General features: G+C 39.3%; 1 protein-coding gene across 4 annotated transcripts in view; it reads right to left on the bottom strand.

Annotated features, from left to right (window-relative positions):
- RALGAPA1 (Ral GTPase activating protein catalytic subunit alpha 1) overlaps positions 1-23,943 on the bottom strand; it is a 278,398-nt gene that overhangs the window by 194,465 nt on the left and 59,990 nt on the right. For all 4 annotated transcript variants that reach the window (XM_079767517.1, XM_079767520.1, XM_079767518.1 and 1 more), the window contains exons 11-13: positions 9,943-10,140; positions 5,592-5,729; positions 1,127-1,275 (exon numbers count right to left, since the gene is read on the bottom strand). In XM_079767517.1, the coding sequence (XP_079623643.1) occupies positions 1,127-1,275; positions 5,592-5,729; positions 9,943-10,140 (485 nt within the window). The remainder of the gene's footprint in view (positions 1-1,126; positions 1,276-5,591; positions 5,730-9,942; positions 10,141-23,943) is intronic.

Below are 23,943 nucleotides of genomic sequence, written 5' to 3'. Positions count from 1 at the left end.
GTGGCTTGGTGAGAGAACTTTTGGCCATCTTTTATTTTCTTTTACAAACTTTTCTTTGAATTTCATAATGAACATGTGCCATTTTTATAAAAACTGAAGAACAGCTCTTCTCAACTCCCCCAAAGGCCTATTTTTTCCATTCAATTAAACCAATCTTTATAGAGTACCAATACTATCTAAGATATTATGCTAAGAAATGTAGGAAATATAGAAACAAAACAACCAGTATATACCTTTTAAGGTCTCAATTCAGTGAGATAAACAAATGTATACAAGTAATTTAGGGATTAAGACAAAGTGACAATTATAACAGAGGTACAAATACAGAAAGAAAGGAAGAAAGGAAAAAAATACAAGGACATGTGGAAAAATGAAGGTGACACTAAAGATAATGGTAACAATAAAAAAAGATGGCAGAAATTAGACATTGTAAAGGAAAGTTCAGATGTGCTTAGGAAATTTGATAAAGCTGGAGGCAGAATCCCACCCTGCAAGATGTTTAGGTTTGAGAAAGGGCTGGAAAGTAAGCAAGGGCCTAACTGTACATGGCCTTAAATGCTAGGTTGAGGAATCAGGCATTCATACATTCCATAATTACTTATTCATTCACTCACACATGCATACATGCATTCAATCCTGGGGACACAGGAGGTTATCATATGCCCATTTTAGAAAAATAAGCCACGGGGTCTTTTGGAAGTTTGAACAAAGATGTTGAGATAGCCCGGATGGTGTGGCTCAGTGATTGAGTGTCAACCCATGAACCAGGAGGTCACAGTTTGATTTCCAGTCACGACACATGCACAGGTTGAGGGCTTGATCTCTAGTAGGAGGCGTGCAGGAGTCAGCGAATCAATGATTCTCTCTCATCATTGATGTTTCTATCTTGTTGTCCCTCTCCCTTTCTCTCTCCGAAATCAATAAAAACATTTTTTAAAAGATTTTTTTAAAAAGATGTTGAGATAAAGCGAAGGAGACTATTGTCATCATAATTATATAAAATATTATATTCATTTATTTAATAGAAGCCTATAAAATATTGTAACAAGCCCTGTTCACAATGTTCTCTAAAAATTACGATATCCATACACACAATATAAAAAACATAAAGAATAAATATTTTTACCAAGTCTTTTTGTCCATTGATACTTGCACAACCATGAACCGATAAATGTTAAGAATACGTTTACACATATCTGTGTGCTCATCCAGAAGACTTTTTATTTCATTTGCAGGTTCAAGAAGAAATATATTTGATGAGTTTATAATAAACACCTAAGACAAAAGAAACATTAGCCATTCATTATAGAATTTCAATGGCAAATTTCTTATTCAAAGAAAAAAAACCCTTAGATGCTGACTAGGGTGTGATCAATAATAAATTTAAAAGCATAAGGCAATAGGTTAATTATATATAATTCTACTTCTACCACAAACTTGATACCTGAAATATAAACTCCTTAAATCTGTGTATTTTATGTTTATCTAGACAAATTTTAAATTACTACTGGGAATGTCCCAAGTATGTAAAAAACAGCGTATTTTTTTAAAATGAGAGCTTTCATGTAAGAATGATATTGCTGTCATAAAATGAAAGGAAGAATAAAAAAATACAAATAGTTCAGAATAAAAATGATACCCAAATCAAGAATTTTCTGAATGAGGTGTTTAAAAGCATCTTTCCTCTTTTTACATGTTTATTGGCAATGTCTGTACATCTCTTTTGATAATAAATAGACTGTATAAACAGACTATATATTATAGTACTACTAATTAGGACCCATCAATGTGTATCTTCAATTAAATTCATTACAATCAAATCATTTATACTTTATTGAGGACAAAATTATAATGGTAACAGGCATGTGGCAAAGGCACTCAAAGACACTTTGCAAAAGAGAACATTGCATCCATTATAAACCTAGGACTTTTACATCTTTTATATTCATAATTCTGATTTAAATCCCCTGGATGAATTATGTAACAAAATATAGTTGTAAAATCATGTAAGAAAAGTACATTAATCTAACTTTAAAATAGTTAAAATAGAAAGAAGCTGACTATAAGCTTAGCAACACTGACCAAGAAATGCAAGAGAGGTACAAATAAACATCCTACATAATAAAGAGGTAATATGCAAATTTACCATCATGCCCTCACACAAGATGGCCACCCCATGTGGTCACAAGATGGCCGCCACAAGATGGCCAGCAGGGGAAGGCAGTTGTGGGCAACCAGGCCGGCAGGGGAGGGCAGTTGGGGGGGGACCAGGCCAGCAGGGGAGGGCAGTTATGAGAGACCATGACGGCAGGGGAGGGGAGTTAGGAGTGACCAGGACGGCAGGGGAGGGCAGTTGGGGGGACCAGGCCTGTAGGGGAGGGCAGTTGGGGGCGACCAGGCTGGCAGGGGAGGGCAGTTAGGAGAGACCAGGACGGCAGGGGAGGGCAGTTAGGGGTGACCGGGCCGGCAGGGGAGGGCAGATGGGGGGGGGGGGGGGGACCAGGCCGGCAGAGGAGGGCAGTTGGGGGGGACCAGGCCGGCAGGGGAGGGCAGTTGGGGGTGACTGGGCTAGCAGGGGAGGGCAGTTGGGCGCGATCGGGCCGGCATGGGAGGGCAGTTGGGAGCGATTGGACTGGCAGAGGAGTGCAGTTGGGGGCAATCGGGCTGGCAGGGGAGCAATTAGGCATCGATTAGGCTGGCAGGGGAGTGGTTAGGGGACGACAGGCTGGCAGGAAGAAGTAGTTAGGGGCAATCATGCAGGCAGGCAGGTGAGCAGTTGGGAGCCAGCAGTCCCGGATTGTAAGAGGGATCCCAGACTGGAGAGGGTGCAGCTGGGCTAAGGGACACTCCCCCTGCACGAATTTTGTGCACCGGGCCTCTAGTCATAAATAAAATAAGGACACAACTATATATCCAGGAAAGAATTTTAAAATGATGATAGTTCACTGAATAGCTTTATGCTAATAATTGAAAATTTAATGCTTTTTAAAAGTATATTTTTATTGATTTTTATGAGAGAGAAAAGGTAGAGAGAGAGAGAGAAACAGAGAGAGAGAGAGAGAAACATTGATGTTAGGGAGAAACATCAATCACTTGCCTCCTGTACAAACCCCAATGGGGGATCGAACCCACAACCTGGGTATGTTTCCTGACTGGGAATCGAACCAGTGACCTTTAGGTGCATGGGACAATGCTCAACTAACTGAGCCACACCGGCCAGGGCAAATAAATTATTTTGTAGACAAACATAAATTGCCAAAACTGACTGAAGAAGAAATAGAAAAGATGTATACATTGAAACCATGAATGAAAGTGAACTGGTAATCAAGTTCTCCCTGACCCATCTCTGAACACCAGGCCTGGAAAGCTTTACAGGCAAAGTTTTGCCTAACCTTCATGGAAGATGATCCCTATTTTGAGAGAGAAAGATGAAGGAAAATCACCCAATTTATTTTTACAAAACTATAATCCTATTACCAAAAAAATAAAAATAAAAAAGGACTATATAAGAAAAGACCAATATCACTTACGAACATATGGCCGAAACAACAGTAGCAATTCAAATTGGGCAAAATATAATACTTTATGATTGACTAGTATTTACCCCAGAAATGATAGGATGTCTTGACATCAGAAAAGCCTGTTAATATAATATACTCTATCAATAGATTTAAGTGGGAAAAAAAGTATGATCATCACAATGTATTCAGAAAAACCATTCAGCACTTATTCATTATTAAAATAAAATACTTTATTTTAGCAAACTAGGAAAAAATGTATAATTCCTTAATTTGAAAAAGAGTATTTATCAAAAACTATAACAAATGCTATAACAGCAACTGAACCTGAGAAATACTGCCAAAAGCCAAAAACAAGGGTACTCACTATCATCTCATTGTCCTCAAGGATGCCACGCATTCAAAAGGAAGTGGTGAAGCAGGGAGTAGAGAATGAATATAAACATGAATAAATTGAAAAGGAAAAGACAAAACTGAACTCTGTAGCAATCTGGGAGAAAAGCTTTCCAGACAAAAGAAGATGTGATTTAAGGTAACTGAGGTGACAGCCTGTGCAGCACATATGAGAAACAGCAAGGAGTATAGAATGAGGTGAGGAAGGAGAAAAGGCAGTGGGAACTACATTAAGAAACAGAGACAGAGCATGTGAAGCATAGATTCTCATACTACCAGTGGTAAAAGAACAAGTTTCTTCCACCAATCTTTAGCAGAAAGGTTCTATTAGAAATATGATTTAAAAAAAAAAAGAAGAGGAAAAAGGAAATGCAAAAAGACATACAAACCCAAACTTTCATTAGATTTGAGAGATATTCAATGACTCAGTTTATAAAATTACTCCCAATTTTATAATTATGTTGTGGGCCAGCATTAGTCAGTCTATGGATTACAATCTGAGGAACAACCCTATATAACCCTATATAATAAAAGCCTAATATGCTAAGTGTCTGGTCATCTGTTCAACCAATCAAAGCATAATATGCTAAGGCATCTCAACCACTCCCTGTGACATGCACTGACCAGCGGGGGGTGAGGGGGGGCAGAGAGTCAACCAGTCGCTATGATGTGCACTGACCACCAGGGGGCAGACAGCAGACACTCTGACTGGTAGATTAGCTTGCTGCTGGGGTCTGGCCAATCGGGACTGAGCGAGACTGGCCGGACATGCCCTGGAGCCCTCCGGCGGTCCCTCCCTGGCTGCAACATCCCACGTCCCTCCCCGGCCCTGATTGTGCACTGGTGGGGTCCCTCGGCCTGGCCTGCATCCTCTCGCAATCCAGGACTCCTGGGGGGATGTCGGAGAGCCGGTTTCGGCAGATCCCACAGGCCAGGCAGAGGGACCCCAATGGTGCATGAAATCGTGCACTGGGCCTCTGGTGATGTAAGTAAAACCTTAACAGACCATTAAAAAGGCTTTTGTTTTTACGATGAATGATAAACTTACTAGCAAGTTTTAAGCAGAAAAATGACATGAACTGACTGTTCTTAATAGGATCACTCTGGCTATTATTTTGAGATTACCAGGGTGATGGGTGGGCAAGAGTAAAAGCAAAAATACTAATTAGGAGTTTACTGCATTCTGGCCAGCATGGCTCAGTGGCTGAGCATCGATCTATGAACCAGGAGGTCACAGTTTGATTTCTGGTAAGGCACATGCCCAGGTTTCAGGCTTGATCCCCAGTGCAGGAGGCAGCCAATCAATGATTCACTCTTATCATTGATGTTTCTATCTTTCTCGCCCCCTCCCTGCTTCTCTCTGAAATCAATAAAGACATACTTTTTTTAAAAAGGAGTTTACTGCAATAATCCAGATGAAAGATTATGGAGGCCTGGACACAAGAGGTAATGTGAGTGCTCAATCCTAGTCCAATTCTGCATACATTATGAAAACTGACAGGATTTGTTGTCAAATTGGATGTAAGATATGAAAGAAAGCTAGGAAACAAGACGGCCTGATAACGGTGGTTGGCAAATTTATTACATTTAAAAAATTATACTCTACACTGAAATACTGAACTATGTTCAAATTGTTTAATGATTATGTTATTTTTAAAAAATAATCAAAAAGTGATCCACCTGCAAAACTGCCTGGGTACCAGCTCGTATGTTTTGTTCTGTGGCTTCTTCAGAGGCGTTATGAAGAACATCTTGATAGGTGCCATTTTTTGCCCAAGTGGAATTTCGAACATGATCAGCAATATTGGTTCCATTTTCCTGAAGCAAAATACCAAGTTTTTAATACTTTATTAATTAAGAATGCTATGACAAATCAGTAAGTTGAAGTAAACTGGAAATTATTGGATACCACTGCTAAGCATATTCTCAAAACAGCAGATGTCTTATTTGATTACAAAAGCTGTTTGTTCACCAGACATTATTGTATCATTTCAGATATAGAGACATTTTTCTATGTACCAAATGAATAAACCTCCCCTCTGTATACTTACCCACTTACACAGCCTTGAAAGAGATGGATTTTGTTCTAAAGTAAATGCCTTAATCTAAAAAACTTAAATAAAATAGAAAATTGCTTCTATTTATCATACTTAAGATTAGTAAAATTCCTATTATCCGTAGAAAGAATTCTGATACTTGAAACCAGTAAAATTGCAGCTTTCTGCTTGAGTTATAGCTGTCAAAATCTTACTGACTAGAGATTTCCCTTATCTGTGAAAAGCCACACAAACAGAAATTTCACTCAATGTTGTTCCCTTTCTTAAAGTTACTCTCTAGTTTCTTTCAGCTTTTGGCCACTCACCAGTATCTTCAAATAGTTTTTTTTTCTAATATTTTTTTCTAGAGCTTATCATTGTAAAATGCAGGTGGTTTCATCTAATACTTTGCCATTGCCAGAAACAGCACTGAACTCAGCTCTGAGTAGCCAAAACAGTACCTTTCTCATAAGCTCCAGGTATCATCTAAATAATTTTTCCTGAATGATCCACAAGTACCTCAAATTAAAAATGTTTAAAAGGAAGCTTATTAACTAAGTCTTCCCCCAACCCCCAACTTCCTACTAACCTCTCTAGCCACCTTGGCCACTACCACCACACTTGCATTTTTAAAATTCCTATTCAAGAGTGAATGGCAACTACCCAAAAAAAGAAACTTGGGACACCTCCCCATTTCTCATTTCTCCCAGCCAATTTAATCATCAAGACATATTGATTGTACCACCAAAGCAGCTCATATATCAGTCTTGTTCCTTATATTACCACTAGAGGCCCGGTGCATGAAATTCGTGCACGGGAGGAGGAGGGTCCCCTCAGCCCAGCCTGCACCCTCTCCAATCCGGGACATCCCTCTCACAATCCTGGACTGCTGGCTCCTAACCGTTCACCTGCCTGCCTGCCTGATTGCCCATAACTGCCCACCCTGCCAGCCTGATCACCCCTAACCACCTCTGCCTGCTGGCCTGATTGCCTCTCACTGCCCCTCCTGCCGGCCTGGTCACTGCACGCAGCCTGCTGCTCAGTCGTGTGGTCGTCCCTCACTAAACCCCCTGCCAGCCTGGTCGCCCCACGCAGCCTGCTGCTCAGTCGTGTGTTCGTCCCTCACTAAACCCCCTGCCAGCCTGGTTGCCCCATGCAGCCTGCGGCTCAGTCGTGTGGTCATCCCTCACTAACCCCCCTGCTGGCCTGGTCGTCCTCGCAGCCTGTTCGGTTGTTTCGGTTGCAACGGTCGTTTAGGCTTTTATATATATATATATATATATATATATATATATATATATATATATATATATATATGTAACTGCCACTGTCCTATCTCTATCAGGTACTTAGTATCTCCCTTCTGAACTTGGCTAATATTTCCTAACTAGTCTCTTGCCTCCAGATTGGCCTCCAATCTATCTTTCAACCGAGACTTGGTATAATACTCCTGAAATATGTAACTACTCATGCATTCTTCTATTCATAATCATTTGAAGGCTTTCCAGTGTCCAGAATGTAACCAAAGCCAATTACAATGGTATACCTGCACATTTTTGTAGATTCTATTCACACTTTGCAGTTCCTTTCCCATTTGTTACCTGCTCCTTACATCATATTACCTCCTCCATGAAGCCTTCCCTAAACTGTTAGATGTTCCCTCTTTCACACACTAGATCACAGAAATAATATTGTTTTATACTATTTACTTTGAATATTTGTCTTCCTGCTAAATCATAAGTTATGTAAAGACAGAAATGGTGTTTTTTGGGGGCTTATATCTCCAAAACTTTCTCAATTGGCATGTTTTACAGAACAATTTGTAATTTGTGGAAGTGTTTTATTGTCACAAGAAATGAGAAGACGATAGATTTTTAATAAATGATCCACGGAATGCTAAACATACTATAAGGTGCCTGAGAATCTGCACATACACAAACTATCCTGTATCCAATATGTCTTACAAATGTCCACGTGCACTATGTGAAAAAACCCCATTTATTAAAAAAACTAAACAAAAAAACCATTTATAAAAATTATCTGAATGTATAACTTAACTCCATTTTATGAGTAATGCCTAATTTTAAATGATTTTTAATATATTAAATTTATCAGAAATATCCTATATAATAAAAGGCTAATATGCAAATTGACTGAATAGTGGAAAGACCAGTCACTATGATGCACACTGACCATCAGGGGCAGATGTTCAATGCAGGAGCTGCCCCCTGGTGGTCATTGCACTCCCACAGGAGGAGCACTGCTCAGCCAAAAGCCGAGCTTACGGCTGGTAAGCGCAGCAGAGTGGGCCTAAGCCATCAGTCGGACATCCCCCGAGGGCACCAGGCCTCTAGTAAATCAATAAATGATTCTATCTTGTTTTTCATTCATGCCATTAGCAAGAGTTGCTGGCATTAAAAAAAAAATCACATCTCTAATGGCAACACTGGTTGCAGTATTTAAGCAGCAGAAGACACCTGTACAACACACTTATATCACCTTGCATTTGTAGCTTTGTTCTTTCCTCCCACTTTCAACTATTTGATTTTTAGTTATGTAAATAGATTATATTATCTGTCATTTTAATTTAAGGATAGTAAATGACACAGGGTAGGCTCAGTATTAAGCTAAAAATTCATGACAAAAATTTGGGGGAAAACAGATTATTTAGACTGACAGCTTTATCCTCTAGCTTGGTGCAAAATTTGGATATTTTTGTTGGTATATAATAAGTAGAACTGGAAATTTTATTTCATAATTTACATGGTTAATTTTAGTTACTTCAATTAAATTTCTTAGTTACATTCTCCCCCTTCTTAGACATAGGGAAGAATGCCCTACAAATACATACATACATATATATATACACTGAGTGGCCAGATTATTATGATCTCTGATCGCATAATAATCTGGCCACTCAGTGTGTGTGTGTGTGTGTGTGTGTGTGTGTGTGTGTGTGTGTATTTTAGAGGCCCGGTGCATGAATTCGTGCATGGGTGGGGTCCGGCCAGCCTGGCCAGGGGGAGGGGACATGGGCAGCTGGCTGGCCTGCCTGCTGGTCAAACTCCTGGTCGAGGGGACAATTTGCATATTAGCCTTTTATTATATAGGATATACACTGAGTGGCCAGATTATTATGCGTTCAGAGATCATAATAATCTGGCCACTCAATATAAATGTATATATACATATATGTATAATTGATTCGCTAAATCCCTAAGGATGTAGCCTATACATTCATTGGTTAAAATTCTGATTTCATTGATAATATTAAATGAATCACCAAGGTGAATAAACATTACCAAGTTGCTCCTATCTGGATTTAGTAAGAGACATGTCAATATCAGATTCTCATTTTTGGTGAGAACCTGACCTATGAGAACAGTGAAACAACTAAAGGACAAAAATTCATTTAGGTTTAAGAAATAAAAGGAACCGGGGGGAGAGGGGGGCAAATTCCACTTCTTCTCTCCTTTCTCTAATCTTTTCCCCACTGTGAGAAAAGTCAGTCATTTTTAACACAGACCAACTTATTTAGCACATCAGATGTTTTTTATTCTGCAACTGGCATTAATGCAAAAATTTTTAAGAAAGGACTCAGAATATTCTGGTTTGTGCTGGGTACCCAATCTTAGAATAAGATAGGTAAGAAGAACTGTAGTTTGGTAATCACTCTAAGAAGTATGTATGACAACATCCATTTTGATCTACTACCACAGTTTTCAATATTATACCTTTTATAATAGCATCTAATTTTGATCTAGACAATGACATAATGATTTAGTATATATAACCTCAATATTATTTTTTTTTAAAGTTGTGACATCAAAGTGCTTTGGGATAGGGTACTGAGCTAATTGTAATGTTACCGAAATTATAAAATATACTAATGGTATCTTTACCTTCCCATTTAGTAAGTATATGTGTGTTAACATCACACTTTTTGAAAATCTAATCTATTAAACGAATAATAAAGTATATAAGTCTTATTTTACCTCTTCTCTCTTTTCTCCTTCTTCCATTGAAATATCATGGTCTGGAACATTATCAATGCAAGGTAAGTCAGAAGAAGAAATCACAATTTCTTCAGGCTCTTGCATGAACAAAGGTTTTTCCTCTTGCTGAATCCATTCTTGATATACTTTTACCACTTTCCTCATTGCTGCTGCTTCACAAATTGGTAATAAAAATGCCTAGTGAAAAAAAGAAAAGAAATAATGATACTTTTTAGATGCCTTTTACTTTGCCAAAAACCACTAATACATATATTTCTATCCTTTTATAAAATGAGGTATAGACCATTTAAAAATATATATGTTTTACTGATTTTAGAGAGGAAGGGAGAGGAACAGAGAGATAGTGATGTCGACCCCTGAACGAAAAGGTCACCAGTTTGATTTCTGATTAGGGCATATGCCTAGGTTGCGGGCTCAATCCCCAGTATACAGGAGGTAGTCAATTGATGATGTTTCTCTCTCATCAATTTTCTCTCTCTCTATTCTTCTCCTTTCCTCTCTCTCTAAAAATCAATAAAAGTATATTTAAAAACAAGATTTTAATTGAAACAAAACAAAATCTAACTCTGAGAATAAAAATCACATGAAACAAATCAACTGAGCTTTTCTAAGCATATGAAGAAAAAGTTACAGTTTTCTTATTTTCTTTTACTTATAACAAATTTATATAAATTAAATATTAAGACAATAATACTTCAGAAATTAAAATAAATATTTTAGTTATTCTTTTCTTTAAGTATTTGCCAGGTTGCCTTAACTTTTTGAAAAGGAAATATGTCCTTGTCACTCACAAGAATACTATATTTTCACATCAAAATAATTTTTTTTTTAAATCCTCACCCAAGGATATGTTTCCCATTGATTTTATGAGAGTTGAAAGGAGAGGGAAAGACGGAGAGAAATACTGATGTGAGAGACACACACTGATTGGTTGCCTCCCGCATGCCCCTGACCAGGGGCAGGAGCCTGTATCAAAGTACGTGCTCTTGACCAGAATCAAACCTGGGAGTCTTCAGTCTGATGCTTTATCCACTGAACAAAACCAGCTAGGGCTCAAAAGGAATTTTTTATACAATTCAGGCAACAAAAATAAAACCGTAAATATATTCTTAATCACACCACCCAAATCCTTTCCTTACGCATGTTTGTGTTTATGTAATATTTCACTGTACTTTTTATTTACAAACAGAAATTGAATTAAATTGCTTTTAATTTTTCATTTTACAACCACTACCTATTCATTTCAATTCTAAAAATCAGCCCAGCCTTCCTGGCTCAGTGGTTGAGTGTCAACTTATCAACCAAGAGGTCATGGTTCGATTCCCAGTCAGGGCACATGTCAGGGTTGTGGGCTTGATCTCCAGTAGGGGGCATGAGGGGGCAATTGATTGATGATTCTCTCTCATCATTGATTTTTCTCTCCCTCTCTCCCTCACCCTTCCTCTCTGAAATAAATTAAAAATCATCATTAATTGCAATGCCACAAAGTAGCTAAAATGAATGAAGGATGTATCAACAACAAATCTCAAAAACAATGGTTTATGCGAAAGGGAAGTTGCAGATGATAGTAGACCATGATATAATTTATATACATTTTAGAAGTATCTAAAAAGAAAGAGTATAACTTTCAAACCATATGATGGGAAAGAGGATACAGAATGAAAAGTCATTAATTAAAAAGAAAGTAAAAAATATGAGAAAAATATATAAAAAAGAAAAATAGAAGGAACAAAATAGAGTAACAATAAATTTAAACATATTAGTAATTAAAATAAATATAAGTATTCCAATTAAAAGATACACATTTTTAAAAGTCGAACCATATTCACAAGAGACATATAAATCTAATTATATAAAAAGGGTTGAAAATACTTAAAAAAAGACACATGAGGCTAATTCTCATAAAAAAAAAAGCAATATAAATGTACTAATCCTAACTAATAATAGAGTAATATACAAATTGACCGTACCTTTGCTACACCACAAGCCACGCCCACCAGCCACGCCCACCAGGAAACCGTGGCAGTGACGTTGGGGTGCGGCCGAGCCCAAGGCCGGGAAAGCCTCGGGCGGAAGCTTTCCCAGCCTTGGGCACCAGCGGGGAGCCTGCACGGATCACAGGCAACGACCAGGGGGTCGGCTCCTAAGATCCGTAGCAGGGACGCTGGGTGTGGCCGAGCCCAAGGCCGGGAAAGCCTCGGGCGGAAGCTTTCCCAGCCTTGGGCACCAGCGGGGAGCCTGCACGGATCGCAGGCAACGACCAGGGGGTCGGCTCCTGTGATCGGTAGCAGGGACGCTGGGTGTGGCCGAGCCCAAGGCCGGGAAAACCTCGGGCGGAGGCTTTCCCGACCTTGGGCACCAGCGGGGAGCCTGCACGGATAGCAGGCAACCACCTGGGGTCAGCTCCTATGATCCTTAGCAGGGACGCTGGGGTGCAGCAGAGCTCAAGGCCGCCGCCCGGGGCCAAGCCCCGACCCTGAAAGAAGGCAGAAGGCGGTGGCCACAGCCAAGGCCTGGGTCCCCGGTGCCGGCAGAAAACTGGTACAGGCAGCCAGGTGAATGAAGGTCTATTGCACGAATCTTCGTGCAAACGGGCTGCTAGTAGTAGATAAGATATATGTAAAACAAAGGCCATAAATAAAAGGTTTAATTCACCAAGATCTATATATATAAACTAGTAGCCCTGCGCAAGAATCCGTGCACCAGTAGCTCTCTGCAGGGCCTGGCTGCTCCGTGCCTGATGTCCAAAGGCTCTCTGTGACCAAGAGGCCCTCTGCGGCCACTGCCCAGAGGCCCTCCGCGGCCGGGGCAGAACGCTTAACTAGTCGCCACAGCGATGAAGCAAGCATTCCTCCAGGCTGCTTACGCTGCCCGCTCTCAGTGACCGCCCCCCAGCGCTGGGGGACTCCGGCGGGGTTGAGGGGACTGGGCACCACCATCTTGTGGCTATGGACGCAGCCATCTTTGTGACAGAGTGACGGTTAATTGCATATTACCCTTTTCTTAGATAGGAAGAAGCCTAGCGACCGGAACGGTGGAACGATCAGAACGACCAGTGACTATGACGCACACTGCAACAGCCAACCAGCCTGATAAGGGCCCCAATCGGCTCCCCCTGCCCTGGCTGGCTCAGCCCCTGATAGGTCCCCAACACCCTGATTGGGGGCGGGGCCAGCCAGTAAACCGCCCGTGGGCACTCCCCCCAGCCAGCTCCACCCCCAATCAGCCCCCAACACCCTGATGAGGGGTGGGGTAACCCAGCCAACTGCCCCTCCTGCTCCCCCTGGCCAGCCCTGGCCCCGATAGGTCCCCCACACCCCGATTGGGGGCAGGGCCAGTCAGCCAACTGCCTGTGGCCCATCCCCCTGCTAGCCCGGCCCGATGGGCCCCCGTTGGGGTGGGGTGGCTAGACTCCACCCGTGCACGAATTTGTGCACCAGGCCTCTAGTATCATTATAAACATGTATGTTACCTAATTACACAGCTTCAAATTATACAAAACAAAATCTATGAGCCCTAACCGGTTTGGCTCAATGGATAGAGAGTCGGACTGCGAACTGAAGGGTCCCAGGTTCTATTCCAGTCAAGGGCAAATGCCTGGGTTTTGGGCTCTATCCTCAGTAGGGTGTGTGAAGGAGGCAGTCAAATAATGCTTCTCTCTCATCATTGATGTTTCTATCTCTCTCTCCCTATCCCTTTCTCTCTGAAATCAATCAAATATATATATTTTTAAAAGTCTATGAAACTATAAAGGAAAATGTAGACAAGTCACCATCAGAGTATTAGATTTTAACACACCCCTCTCTATAACTGTGATGTTAAACTGACCATATATCTTAAGTGAGGACACAGAAAAGTTAACAAACACAATAAGCTTGATATAAGAGACTTTAATGATTCCTGAACTCAAAATAATACATTGTTTTCAAAGACATAGGATATTTATGAGAAGTGACTACATATTGAACTGTACATTTTAATAAATTTTAAGTAATTAGTACTATAAGGACTATATTCTCTGACCAAAAAATTAGAAATTTGTTAGAAAAAAGAAAACTAAAATAATCTAAAATGTTTGGAAGATATACATTGAGAAATGATTCATAGGTCAAAGAAGGAATTAACATGAAAGTTAAAAAATACTTAGAAGTAAACAATAACAAAAATGCTATACATCAAAATCCGTAGACTGTAGATACAACATTATTAAGAGGTAAAATAATAGCCTCAAAAATGCTTATATGAGAAAAATGTGAGGCTAATATGAATTAGCTAAAAAAAAATCCACACCAAAATAAAATCAGGAAAAGGAAAAAGAAAAAATAATAAAGAGAAAAACAAACTGATAAAACATAAAACTGATAAAATTTTAAAAGCAAAAGTTCATTCTTTGAAAAGACTAATGAGAGGGAGAGAAAGGGGAGTGTGTGGTATATGTGTGTGTGAGGGAGGGAGAGTTAGATCCTTCAGCAGTCTCGGGGGCTGGCAGACTGGGCTCTCCTAGACAGGAAGACCCTGCTATTGCTGCAAGCACTCCCGGAGCAACTAGCTCTGGCACAGAAACCACGCCATCTTGAAGGGGAGAGCTGCTGTGTCAAGGAGCACAGCCTTACCACCACCCAGACTAGCCTCAGACAACATCCCGGACCCTCTAGCCACTATGACCAAAGACCTGCCACCTCCCTGGCCGCAGGCTCCTGTGAACCCAGAGTGCGCTCCCCTCCTGCCAAGCCTGCTGTTTCAGACACAGGCCCCAAGAGACACGGCGCCTGAACCCTTCAATGAGTTTTGGAGTGCATGAACCTCACGCCAACCCTGCCACTTTAGCCATAGGCCCCACACAACTCAGCGCCTGGAACCTTTAGTGAGTTTCAGAGTGCGTGACCCCTTCCTCCCCTGCAAAACCCCGTTGCTTCAGCCGTAGGACCCATGGGACTCGGCTCCTGCACACCTTGGTGAGACTTAAAGTATATACCCCTCCTATCAAGCCTGCCGCTTCAGCCACTGGACCTGTGCTACTGGGCACCTGGACCCCTTGGTGAGAGAGTGTATGACCCTACTGCCCAAGAACACTGCGGGATCTGCACCCCGGAATGATCAGTGCAGGCTCTGCCCCCGACACAGGTAGAGTTTCACCTGGCGCACGCACTAACCCCGGCCCAAGTCAGAGCTGCTGGTGCAACCTGGAGCTCCCAGCCACAGGTCATAGTACCACACTGCATGTGTGCTGCCAGAGGGACCTAGGGTGCCATTCTGCCTTGGGTGCCGGCACCGTCCAGTGAATTGCATGCCAGAGGACTCTGAGCCCTCACAGGAAGTCGCACACCAGAGGAACTGTGCACGTGCCTCCACTGACCCTGAGTATCTGAAGTGGATAATTGAAGGTCCAGAACGAGGGGAGAAGGAGCTATAACTCAGAGCAGAGTCAACAGAAGTGTGAAACTCAAGGCAGACCCAGCCCCTGGTCTATTGAATTCCAGATAATTGAAACGCTAGGGTCTTCAATACCTGAGACCCCAAGCAGGGAGCCCAGGGCCAGAAAGAGACAGCTAAAATGGGGAGACAAAGAAACAACCTCCAAAGGAAAGAAAAGGAGGAATTGCCAGAAAAGGAACTAAATGAGATGGAGGCATGCAATATGTCAGAAAAAGAATTCAGCATAAGGGTCACACAGTTCATAAATCAGATAGATGAGAAAATCACAAACTTATGTAACCATCATAAGGAAATGAAGAATGAAATACCTACAATAAAAAACAAAATGGAAGGTTTCAAAGGAGACTGAAGAAGTGGAAGACCAAATTAGCAAATTAGAAGACTGGGCAGTAAAACACACCCACTATGAACAGCAATTTGAGAAAAAAATTAGAAAACAGGAGGAGAGCTTAAGGGAGCTTTGGGACAACATGAAATGAAGTAACATCCATATAATAGGGGTGCCAGAAGGACAAGAAGAGGAGCAAGGACTAGAAAACCTGTTTGAAGAAATAATGACAGAAAACTACCCTGATTTGGGGGATGGGGGGTAAATTACACAAGCACAGAGGCACAGAAAGTACCAAACAAGATGAACCCAAAAAGACCCACACCAAGACATGTTGTAATTACAATGGCAAATGTTATCAACGAAGAGAGAATCTTAAAAGGATACAAGAGTGGGGCAGAGAGTTACATACAAGGGATCTCCCATTAGATTATTCAAATGATTTCTCACAGAAACACATCAGGGCAGAAGGGAATGGAATGAAGTATACAAAGTGATACAAAGTAAGGGACTGAATCCAAGAATACTCTATCCAGGAAGGCTATCATTCAAAATTGAAGGGGAAATCAGGAGCTTCACAGATTTTTTTAAAAAAAGGCTAAAGGAGTTTATCACTACCAAGCAAGCAATGTAAGAAATGCTAATGGGAATGCTCTAAAAAGAAGAACTAGAAAGGGCAGAAGGAACACAAGCATACAGAATAAAAATGGCTACAAACAAGTATCAATAATACCCTTAAACATAAATGGATTAAATGCTCCAATCAAAAGACATCAGGTGGCTAAATGGATAACAAAACATGACCCAAATGCATATGCTGTCTACAAGAAACCCACCTCAGGAAAAGGCACTCACACAGACTGAAAGGAATGGAAAAAGAATTTAAAGGCAATTGGGAAAAAAAAAAAAAAAAAAGCTGGGGTAGCAACACTTGCATTTGACAAAATAAAACTCAAAGAGAAGGCCGTAATAAGATAAAGAAGGCCACTTCATAATACTAAAGGGATCAATCAACAAGAGGATATAACTCTAGTAAACATATATGCACTCAATGCAGAAGCACCCAAATACATAAAAAACCTCTGAAAGATATCAAGGGAGAGATCGACAGAATTACAATCATGATAGGGAACTATAATACCTAATTGACATCACTGAATAAATCCTCTAGAAAAAAAAAATCAACAATGAGACAGCAATCCTAAATGAGTCACTAGATCAGATGGATTTAATTGACATCTTCAGAACATTTCACCCAAAAGCTACGGAATATACTTTCTTCTCAAGTGCACATGGTACATTTTCAAAGATAAACCACATATTGGGACACAGGCAAAGTCTCTTCAAATTCAAGAAGACTGAAGTCCTATCAAGCATCTTCTTATATCACAATGGTATATTAGAAATCAATTACAATAAAAATAATTTTAAAAAATCAAACACTTGGAGTCTAAATAGCATATTATTAAACAATGATTGGGTTACCAAAGAGATCAAAGAAGAAATAAAAAACATCCTGGAAATAAATGACAATGAAAACACAACAATCCAAAATCTTTGGGACACAGTGAAAGCAGTCCTGAGAGGGAAGTTTATAGCATTACAGGCCTACCTCAAAAAACAAGAAAAACTGATAATAAATTATCTAACTCTACAACTTAAAGAATTAGAAAGAGCAACAAGAAAAGCTGAGAGTGCACAGAAGGAAATGATACAGATCAGAGCAGAAATAAATGACACAGGGATAAAAAAAAAAAAATACCAAATATCAATGAAACCCAGAGTTGATTTTTTGAAAGGATAAACAAGATTGATGAACCTCTAGCCAGGCTCAGCAAGAAGCAGAGAGAGAGGACACAAATAAACAAAATCAGAAATGAAAGAGGCAAAATAACAACAGAGCCCACAGAAATACAAAAAATCGTAAATAAATAAATAAATAAAAATACTATGAGCAACTCTATTCCAACAAACAGGTCACCCTAAAACAAATGGGCATATTCCTAGAAAAATTCGACCTTCCAAAACTCAACCAGGAGGAATAAAAAAAATCTGAATAGGCCGATATCTATGGAGGAAATTGAAGCAGTAATCAAAAAACTTCTAGCAAACAAAATCCCTAAGCCAGACTTCTTCACAGGGGAGTTTTACCAAACATTCAAAGAACTAAAACCTATCTTGCTCAGACTATTCCAAAAAATTCAAGAGGAAGGAACAATTCCAAGCTCTTTCTATGAAGCCAGCATTACCCTAATCCCAAAACCAGATAAAGACACTAAAAAGAAAGAGAATTACAGGCGAATATCTCTGATAAACATAGATGCTAAAATCCTCAACAAAATCCAAGCAAATAGGATCCAGCATTACATTAGAAAGATCATACACCGTGACCAAGTGGGATTTATTCGAGGGATGCAAGGATGGTACAATATCTGCAAATCAATAGATGTGATACATCACAGAGAGACAAATATCAATAGATGCAGAAAAAGCATTTGACAAAATCCAACAACCTTTCTTGATAAAAACTCTCAGCAACATGGGAATAGAGTGATCATACTTCAACATAATAAAAGCCTTATATGACAAACCTACAGTCAATATCATACTCAATGGGCAAAAACTAAAACCATTTCCCCTAAGAACAGGAACAAGTCAGGGATGCCCACTCTCACCAATCCTGTTCGACACAGTACTGGAAGTGCTAGCCATAGCGATCAGACAAGAAGAAGAAATACAACGTGTACTGGTTAATAATGGTGGATTTTGTAATCAAAGAAAACATAATAATTTTAAGAGAAACAATAAAAGTGCTTTATTCCAAGTAATGTCTATTGCTAGCTACACATTTCCCCCATCTTTCAGGTAATTTGTGGATACCGTCCCAGTAGAACTTTTCTTGTTTTGAGGCAAACCAAAATGTCAGAAACCCAATTTTCCACTTTGTACATTTTGAAGTGCTGCTCAGAAAGTGCATGGGCCATCGATCAGAACAAGTGGTAATCTGAAGGAGCAAGGTCTGGTGAATACATAAGGTATGTTAATACTTCCCAGGCAAGATCTTTTAACATAACTTTAACTGGTTTTGAAGGGTGTGATGGTGCGTCATCATGACGCAAAAATTCCTTTGCCGTGTCTTCTGGCACATTCTTGTCGTTTCACAATCAAAACGTGGTTCAAATTGATTATTTGTTATCAGTAGTGATCAGTATTAATGGTTTCACCTGGTTTTAGAAGCTCATAATACACCACACCTTCCTGATCCCACTAAACACAGAGCATTTCTTCTTTCATAAGCAATTTGGCCTTGCAGTCAATGTTGATGGTTGACCTGGATCAACCCATAATTTTGTGCATTTGTGATTCTCAAAATAAATCCAGTTCTCATCGCCAGTCACAATTCAATGCAAAAAAAACTTTCTTTTGTGCCGTTGAAGCAACATTTTACTGATGACTTTTTGGTTTTCCATTTGTCTTTCTTTCAGTTGATGTTGCACCCGTTTTCCTTACTTTAAAATCTTTCCCATTGCTTGTAAATGATGGGAAATTGTTTGCTGAGCAACCTTTAATCTTTCTGCAAGTTGTTTTTGAGTTTGACATGCATATTTATCCAATAATGCTGGTAACTGTTGGTCTTCAAACTTTTTCGGTTGACCTGGATGTTCTTTGTCTTTCACATTGAAATCATCACTTTTAAAGCAATAAACCAGCACTTACAAGTATCTTGAGCTGGAGCATGTTCACCATAAGCTTCCTGAAGTATACGATCACTTTTCGCGGCACTTTTCTTCAAAATAAAGTAATGAATTAAAACTTACCGCAAATGTTCTTTTTTTGGCACGAAATTCAACATTTTTAAACGTAAAAATATCTATGTTAACACCTTCAGAAAATTTGACATATTAAGTTTTCAAGCTTGTTTTCAATACAACATAATAGCATACACATCAAATCGCATATATACCAACTGGTCAACCTAGAAGAAATGGACATATTCCTAAAAAAATATGACCTTCCAAAACTCAACCAAGAGGAATCAAAAAATCTGAATAGGCTGATATCTTTGGAGGAAATTAAAGCAGTAATCAAAAAACTTCCAACAAACAAAAGCCCAGGACCAGACGCTTCACAGTGAAGTTTTATCAAATATTCAAAGAAGAAATAAAACCTATCTTGCTCAGACTCTTCCAAAAATTTCAAGAGGAAGGAACACTTCCAAGCTCTTTCTATGAAGCCAGCATTACCCTAATCCCAAAACCAGATAAAGACAATACAAAGAAAGAGAATTACAGCCAATGTCCCTCATGAACATAGACGCCAAATTCTCAACAAAATTCTGACAAATTGAATCCAAGAATACATTAGAAAGATCATACAACATAACCAAGTGGGATTTATTCCGGGGATGCAATGATAGTATAATATCTGCAAATAAATAAACGTGATCTACCGAATAAACAAACTTAGAGATAAAAACCATATAATCATAACCATTGATGCAGAAAAAGCATTTGACAAAATCCAACATCCTTTCTTGATAAAAACTCTCAGCATGTGGGAATAGAGGGATCATACCTCAACATCATAAAAGCCTTGTATGACAAACCTCCATTGCTGGGGAAACCCAAGACTCCTGTTCGCTCTGTGGTCGCAGCCATTTTTGTTGGGATTTATTTATCTTCTATAATTAAAACTTTGTAGCCTTGAGCAGAGGCCAAGGCAGGCCAGAGCAGGTGGAAAGCTTGGCTTCCCCCATTGCCGGGGAAACCCAAGCCTCCTGCTCTCTCCAGCTCCGTGGCTACCGCCATTTTTGTTGGGATTTATTTATCTTCTATAATTAAAACTTTGTAGCCTTGAGCAGAGGCCTGGGTCAGCCAGGGCAGGCTGAAAGCTTGGTGTCCTCCATTGCCAGGGAAACCCAAGCCTCCTGCTCTCTCCATGGCTGCAGCCATCTTGGTTGGGTTAATTTGCATACTTGCTCCTTATTGGCTGTTGGCATGACTTTGGATATAGTGGAGGTACGGTCAATTTGCATATTACCCTTTTATTAGATAGGATTTCTCAACAAAAACACACCAAACTAGAAGGGAATGGATTAAAGTATACGAAGTGATACAAAGCAAAGGACTGAATCTAAGTATACTCTATCCAGCAAGACTATCAATCAAAATTGAAGGGGAAATCAGGAGCTTCGAAGACAAAAATATGCTAAGGCAGTTTATCACTACCAAGTGAGCAATGCAAGAAATGCTAAAGGGAATGCTGTAAAAAGAAGAAATAGAAAGGGAAGAAGGAACACAGGCATATAACACAGAAATGGCTACAAAAAAGTACCTATCAATAATAACATTAAATGTGAATGGATTAAATGCTCCAATCAAAGACATCGAGTGACTGATGGATAAGAAAACATGACCCATATATATGTGGTCTACAGGAGACGCACCTCAGAACAAGGGACTCACACAGACTGAAAATGAAGGGATGGAAAAATATCTATCAGGCAAATGGAAATGAATAAAAAGCTGGAGTAGCAATACTTATATCTGACAAAATAGACCTCAAAGTAAAGACTATAGCAAGAGACAAGGAAGGCCACTTCATAATTCTTAAGGGATCAATACAAGAGTATATAACTCTGGTAAACACATAAGCACCCAATGCAGCAGAGCCCAAATACATAAAAAACTTGTGGAAGATATCAGGGGAGAGATTGACAGCAATACAATCATAGTAGGAGACTTTAATACCCCAGTAACATCACTGGATAAATCCTCTAGACAAAAAATTAGCAAAGAAACTTCAATCCTAAACAACTCACTAGATCAGATGGACTTAATTGATAACGTCAGGACATTCCACCCCAAAACGACAGAATATACATTCTTCTCAAGTGTAAAGAAACATTTTCAAAGATAGACCACATATTGGGACACAGGCAACGTCTCTTCAAATTCAAGAAGACTGAAATCCTATCAAGCATCTTCTCAGACCACAATGGCATAAAATTAGAAATCAACTACAATAAAACCAATCACAAAAATTCAAACACTTGGAGGCTGAATATCATACTATTAAAAAATGAGTGGGTTACAAAAAAGATCAAAGAAGAAATAAAAAACATCCTGGAAACAAACGACAATGAAAATACAACAATCCAAAATCTTTGGGACATAGTGAAAGCATTCCTGAGAAGGAAGTTCATAGCATTACAGGCTTACCTCAAAAAAGCAATAAAAACTGGTAATAAACCATCTAAATCTGCAACTTGAAGAATTAAAGAGAGAGCAACAAGAAAAGCCCAGAGTGAACAGAAGGAAGGAAATAATAAAGATTAGAGCGGAAATAAATGACATAGAGACTAAAAAAAATACACACACACACCACACACACACTCTCTCTCTCTCTCTCTCTCTCTCTCTCTCTATCTCTCTCTCTCTCTCTCTCTCACACACACACACACACACACACACACACACACACACACACACAAAAGATCAATGAAACCAAGAGCTGGTTTTTGAAAGGATAAACAAGATTGATGAACGTCTAGCCAGGCTCACCAAGAAGCAAAGAGAGAGGACCCAAATAAACAAAATCAGAAACAAAAGAGTCGAAATAACAACAGAGTCCACAGAAATATAAAGAATCGTAAAAAAAATACTATGAGCAACTCTATTCCAACAAACTGGTCAACCTAGAAGAAATGGACATATTCCTAAAAAAAATATGACCTTCCAAAACTCAACCAAAAGGAATCAAAAAATCTGAATAGGCCAATATCTATGGAGGAAATTGAAGCAGTAATCAAAAAACTTCCAACAAACAAAAGCCCAGGACCAGACGCTTCACAGTGAAGTTTTATCAAACATTCAAAGAAGAAATAAAACCTATCTTGCTCAGACTCTTCCAAAAATTTCAAGAGGAAGGAACACTTCCAAGCTCTTTCTATGAAGCCAGCATTACCCTAATCCCAAAACCAGATAAAGACAATACAAAGAAAGAGAATTACAGCCAATGTCTCTCATGAACATAGACGCCAAATTCTCAACAAAATTCTGACAAATTGAATCCAAGAATACATTAGAAAGATCATACAACATAACCAAGTGGGATTTATTCTGGGGATGCAATGATAGTATAATATCTGCAAATAAATAAATGTGATCCACCACATAAACAAACTTAGAGATAAAAACCATATAATCATAACCATTGATGCAGAAAAAGCATTTGACAAAATCCAACATCCTTTCTTGATAAAAACTCTCAGCAACGTGGGAATAGAGGGATCATACCTCAACATAATAAAAGCCTTATATGACAAACCTATAGCCAACATCATACTCAATGGGCAAAAACTAAACTCATTTCCCCTAAGAACAGGAAGAACTCCTGTTCGATATAGTACTAGAAGGGCTGCCATAGCAATCAGACAAGAAGAAGAAATAAAAGGTATCCAAATTGGAAAAGAAGAAGTATAACTGTTCTTATTAACAGATGACATGATACTATACATGGAATACACCAAAGACTCCATCAAAAAACTACTAGACTTAAATAAATGAATTCAGTAATGTAGCAGGATACAAAATTAACAACCAGAAATCTATGGCCTTTTTATACATCAATAATGAACTCACACAAAGAGAAATGAAAAAAACAATCCCATTTACCATTGCACCAAAAAAATTAAGATACCTAGGAATAAACTTAACTAAAAACATAAAAGACCTGTACTCGAAAACTACAGGACATTAAAAAAGGGGATAGAGGAATACATAAACAAAAGGAAGAACATACCATGTTCATGGATTGGTAGAATCAACATCATTAAAATGTCCATACTACCTAAAGCAATCTATAGATTCAATGCAACCCCCATTAAAATACCAAGGGCTTATTTCAAAGATCTAGAAGAAACTCTCCAAAAATTCATCTGGAATAATAAAAAAAAAAATACCCCGAATAGCCACAGCAATCCTGAGAAAGAAGAACAAAGTTGGAGGGATCACAATACCAGATAGCAAGCTATATTACTAAGCCACAGTTCTCAAAACTGCATGGTACTGAAACAGGAACAAACATATAGACCAATGGAACAGAACAGAGAACCCATAATTTGACCCAAGCCATTATGCTCAATTAATATATTTAACAAAGGAGGCAAGAGCATACAATGGAGTCAAGACAGTCTCTTCAATAAATGGTGCTGG

This window comes from Cnephaeus nilssonii, assembly GCF_951640355.1.
Source record: "Cnephaeus nilssonii genome assembly, chromosome: 4".
Classification (NCBI taxonomy): Eukaryota; Metazoa; Chordata; class Mammalia; order Chiroptera; family Vespertilionidae; genus Cnephaeus; species Cnephaeus nilssonii.
The sequence above is the reverse complement of the archived record's forward strand: the minus strand, read 5'-3'. Positions and strand labels throughout refer to the sequence as shown.